The following is a 5,038-nucleotide window of genomic DNA, read 5'->3' as shown; positions in this document are numbered from 1 at the left end:
TAACTAATTTGTGTTCACAGAGCACTATATAAATAAAAATGGTCCGCACACTAATTATCTTGTGCTACAACATGCCTAGAACTCAAATTTCTCGAAAAATTGTCAGATTTTGTTAGAGGAAGGATAGTTGGTCAAGCAGATGGTGGAATAAGTCAGCGGCAAATTTCGCAGAATTTGGGAATCTCGCTTTCGACAGTCAACAGAATCATCGTGCAGTTCAGGAAACACGGCAAGGAAACAACTGAGCATCGTCCTGGTCCATCGGAGAGGACAAAAAGGGCTGTCAAGAGGAGCATCGAAATGGATCCCAGATTAACGACTGCAGAAGTGGCCAAAGTTGGTGGGATGAGCCCGAAGTCTGTTCAACGGATTCTTCACAGATTGGGTTATCGTTGCAGAGCAGCTAGACGGAAGCCCTTGTTAAGACCTGCCAACATAGTCAGACGAAAGAAGTGGGCAAGTGATATGATGACCAAGCCTCTGGACTTTTGGAAGACCGTATTGTTCTCAGACGAATCAAGATTCGCCCAATTTTCGGACAGTGGAAGGATATGGGTCTGGAGAATGCCCCACCAAGAGTTTTGGCTCAACAGATTGCAGCCAACTGTGAAGCATGGTGGTTTCAGCGTGATGGTTTGGGGAAGCTGTTTGGGTTGGAGCGAACTCAGTGGAGTGCGTTAGCAACATAAATTTTAGTTGGTGGGAGATCGAGCTTAGTGGAGTGCGTTGACAACATAAATTTTGCGGAATACGTCGAAATATTGGAGGAAAGACTCTTGCCCCTTTATTCCTCGGGTTTCGTGGACAAGAACACAACGTTGTTCCAGGAAGATGACATGAACCCCATCGAAAACCTCTGGGCCATATTCGACCGGCAAGTCAAGAAACAACCAGAAAAACCAACTTCGAAGAGCGATCTACTCCAAGTTTTGAAGCAAGAGTGGGCGAAAATCCCACAATCTAAAATTGACGAGATGATTCTCACGATGCCCCAAAGGATCAATGAACTCCACGAAGCGAAAGGAAGATCTACTAGATATAAATTAAATTTTATATATATATCAATTCATGTGAATATGACTGAAAATTTTAATTTTTTTTTGAAAAGGTGGTGTCTATTTACTTGTGGCCACGCTGTGTAGATAAATAGTAAATTAAAAATTGGAAATATATTTAACCCAAAATCCAAAGATTTCAATTTCTTGCTAAAAATCTTAGCAGGTGTAACTTCCTCATTCACACTTAAATCGGTAAACGAGAAAAGCGTTCTATTCGATTGTTGATTTCTATTTAAGACTACTTTAAGTTATTTAATGAACATTATTGTACGCAATATAAAATTTATGTTACCATAATTCTCTAAAAATGTACTAACGACTAGATGATATTGCGCTTAATTTAAGAACACAAGTCCCTATCTAAAATGTATGAAATTCATCAAAATAAATATTGTAATAGGATACGATACACAATACAGTGTTTAAACAAGTTTATCATCATAACTAAAGCTACAAATAATACAATTTACTGCGTTGAGTTTTTAACGCCGAAAGCAAGCGAAGATTTGAAAAACATTAGGCCTAACATTTATGATGCAAACTCAAACTACAGATTTTTTCTCGATATTTTTTATTTGTCTATTTTTGATCGAAAACGAGAGGCATTAAAAAAAACATTTCAGGTCCAGTCTAACTTATGACTTGTGATAGTGAAGGAAAGGCCTCTTGGGCTTCAACGTGTGGAAGACAAAAGATATACCTGAAATGCTATTTTTACACACCTATGAATTTGAAAACGAAATGGACAAATTAAGAGGAATGTGGAGGAAAAACAGCAACTGTTTTTGTCAGCTCTGTTACCGATTATGATAACAAGATTTATAAAATTTAATAATAATAGAGTTTACAATTTGTGCTCTTATAAATCCTTTGATTTGTGAAGTAGAATTCTGACTTAAGTTTTTCGCGAACAAAAAAAACAACAACAACAAAACAAAACAAAAAAAAAAACACGTAGGGAATTAATTGGATTTTCAAGTAAGCAGAGAATCATATTACTCCAGTGCAATTATTGCCCATCGCACTTTTCACTCAAAAAACATTGTTCACTCAAAATATTTGTTATTGTTATTGTGTTTTTCAAACAGAATTTAAAACAAAAGTTGAAACACCCCCAAGACGCCGAATCTATTAATAATTGATTATACATTGTTTTGTAAAAATGTTAAACTTTCATTTCAGGTGATATAGTTATTATTTCATACAAAATTACAAACTTAACTAAAACATTTTTAAAGAGGGGCTTATAAAATATTATCAACATTATAATATTTCCTTTGCACGGTATTGAATGAGATTTCTCGCACGCCAGGCTATTAGTCTACCAACTGAACTAAAGAGTTATCCTTCTAGCGCTTTCTAATAACCAAACTACAACAGAATTAAACTTAATGAATTTTTAAATTGTTATAGATTGCATAATGCACCCACAGCTTAAAGTGAAGAGAATATTTTGTGGTATTGCATGGATTCGATCCCGGCTGCCAACTATACAATTCAGAAATCTACAGTAGGGCCATTCTGTTCCCATTTTTGAATTCATTCTTCTAGTCTCATCAGCAGTAAAACATTTAGGAGTTCTCTATGCACTAAAACTTTAGCTAAAACCCCTTTGTCCAGTCTAAAACTAAAATCCAGTTTTCCAGGATAACGAGACACTAAAGAAAAAGTTGCATAAAAGAAGCACAAAAGATAATTCTATTTTATCAATATTCAGAGTTTGTAGGATGACTTTCGACATTTAGATGACAGTTGGTTTGTGCAAGCAATAAGAAGGGGAAGAGCAATGAAAATCGCTGTTTTAACACGTTACTGGGAGTTTTTCGTTACTTCAAACCCACGAAAGAAGTGAGGATAATTTATTGAACAATTTTAAATCAATCATGATTGCACAGAGATTCATGAACATTTAAAAATTAACAAAGCCATGCACTTGTCTGAATGGCTACTATGATGAGTAGTCTGAAGAGAACTAGCCAAGAAAGGTCCACAGTAATATAAAAATATTTCTTTGTCAAATTTAAAATTAAGACCGACAGAAACACACACACAGAACCTTCTACTTATAGAACAAGCTACGCTGCTATTTTGATTAACTGGCCCATATCCGTTGACTAAATGTATATTCCTATTATGATTAAGAGCTATTCAAACAAAACGTGATTCATCAAATCTGAGGGCTGTTTTTTTTCTTTGTTTGTTTCATGATGTTTTTGAGGACAGCATACCATGCATGGTAATAGCAGATAAGGAGAGCTGCTTAAGATTTATTCATTAATTAAGTTTTCACATAATGAAGTCGATATTTTTTTTGAATAGAGATTCTCCGTGGAAATGAAGTTCTATAAAACTGAAGCACTGTAGTATCTCCAGTCATAGTTTAATGTATACGCTTGTACTTTTGTATAGAGCATACAATCAGGCTGTAATCTTACTAGTGTCAGGTAATAATTGCAGAATGGTTTGGGATTGAGGAAGTAGGGAAGAATAAAATTAAAAGGGTCATTTTATTTTCGTAAAAAATCAAATGGAAATTATTTTGCTTTCACCTAATTTTTCAAAATCGGAGCACCAAAAGATAAAAAAAAATAGATTAGATGGAAATATAGCGTTAGGAATAATAAAGACAGTTCATATTCTTGTACAAAACTTTCTACTCGTAAAATATTTCTTGTGTATATATGTATATAGGGTCTATCAAAATCGGGACACAAAGGAAAAGTGGATTTAAAACTATGTTGTTATAAGAATCAACGTTCAACAATTCAAGTTGTCTTTTAAGATCTGCCCTAACATCTCTTAAAGTTTATGGTGCTTTTCATGTATAAATTTTCATGATAAACTGGATTGTGTGCGACTTACTTTCCTAATGTGGATTTTAACAGAAAATAGATTTGTAAGCTCAGTGATTGTTTTTAGGATGATGATAATATAGAAGAACACTGGTGCCAGAAACCATAGATCAATAAATATGTGCGTTTCACTTCGAATTTCGCTTGATTTAATTATATGATTTCTCATTGATACCACAAAGTGAATGGCTTCGTGAAACATTTGGGTCATTGTGTGATGTTATAGAAGAGTTTCATAATACAATTATATAATTCTGTTGTTTGCTAATGGTTTGTGGGCGTTTGATTTTGGTTATATTTCTGTTGTTTGCGTCCAAGTTGTGACTCTCTACAGCCTTTACATTAAAAACGGAAATCATTTGATGCAAAAGACAGAAAATCAATTTTACACTAAGCGATGGAACAATGCCTCATATTTCTTTGACAGTTTCTCTTTTCAGATTTTGCGCCCCACCTTTTCAAATCTCAAGCCAGTCGGAGAGTCAGGAATTGTGACGTCACCTCTGAATGTCAGCGTCGTTTGCAACCGACTTCAGTACGTTTGCCATCGCTATTCACCACAGAAAACTTCGTTGCTTCCACGTAAAACCTCATCGTAAGCACACCCCAATACAGTTCACTTCTTTATTGTAGACGGCCGCCGGTAGTACATTTCTGCTGTTGTGTATAGAAGACCCTAAGGTTTCAGTGTTCAACACGTCGCAGATAAAGCAATGATTCTTCGTAGAAACACTAGACGACTTATAAAGTTCATATGTACTATTGCCCTAGTACTGTTAATGGGAACGTTCGTGTTGAAAACCTTGCTGGTTTCCCACCCTCTTAGAGGTCCAAATGGAGAAGTTTTGAGTGGTAGAGGTGTAATGGCACGACAACCAGAAGACCTTAAAATAATAAAGGTAGGTTCTTCATTCTTCATTTGTTTGTGAAATGACCGGTCAATAAAAATGTACGTCTCAAGCTAGATGAGCTAGTAAGAAATTATATTGTGACTTGTTATAACCCAGTATTGAGTAGTAAGGAGTTACGCTGTGATTTGTTATAACTCAGTATTGAGTAGTAAGGAGTTACGCTGTGATTTGTTATAACTCAGTATTGAGTAGTAAGGAGTTACGCTGTGACTTATTA

At 35.2% G+C, this 5,038-nt stretch overlaps 1 protein-coding gene across 2 annotated transcripts in view; it reads left to right on the top strand.

Annotated features, from left to right (window-relative positions):
- LOC106457585 (putative polypeptide N-acetylgalactosaminyltransferase 10) overlaps positions 1-5,038 on the top strand; it is a 165,866-nt gene that overhangs the window by 47,460 nt on the left and 113,368 nt on the right. Inside the window, exon 3 of one of the 2 annotated variants that reach the window (XM_013917026.2) lies at positions 4,338-4,809. In XM_013917026.2, the coding sequence (XP_013772480.1) occupies positions 4,624-4,809 (186 nt within the window). In that variant the 5' untranslated portion in view covers positions 4,338-4,623. The remainder of the gene's footprint in view (positions 1-4,337; positions 4,810-5,038) is intronic. The other variant, XM_022383619.1, reaches the window with a different exon arrangement.

Source organism: Limulus polyphemus, unplaced genomic scaffold, assembly GCF_000517525.1.
Source record: "Limulus polyphemus unplaced genomic scaffold, Limulus_polyphemus-2.1.2 Scaffold17, whole genome shotgun sequence".
NCBI classification, from domain to species: Eukaryota; Metazoa; Arthropoda; class Merostomata; order Xiphosura; family Limulidae; genus Limulus; species Limulus polyphemus.
Note: the sequence above shows the minus strand (reverse complement) of the source record. Positions and strands in the feature narration are given on the sequence as shown.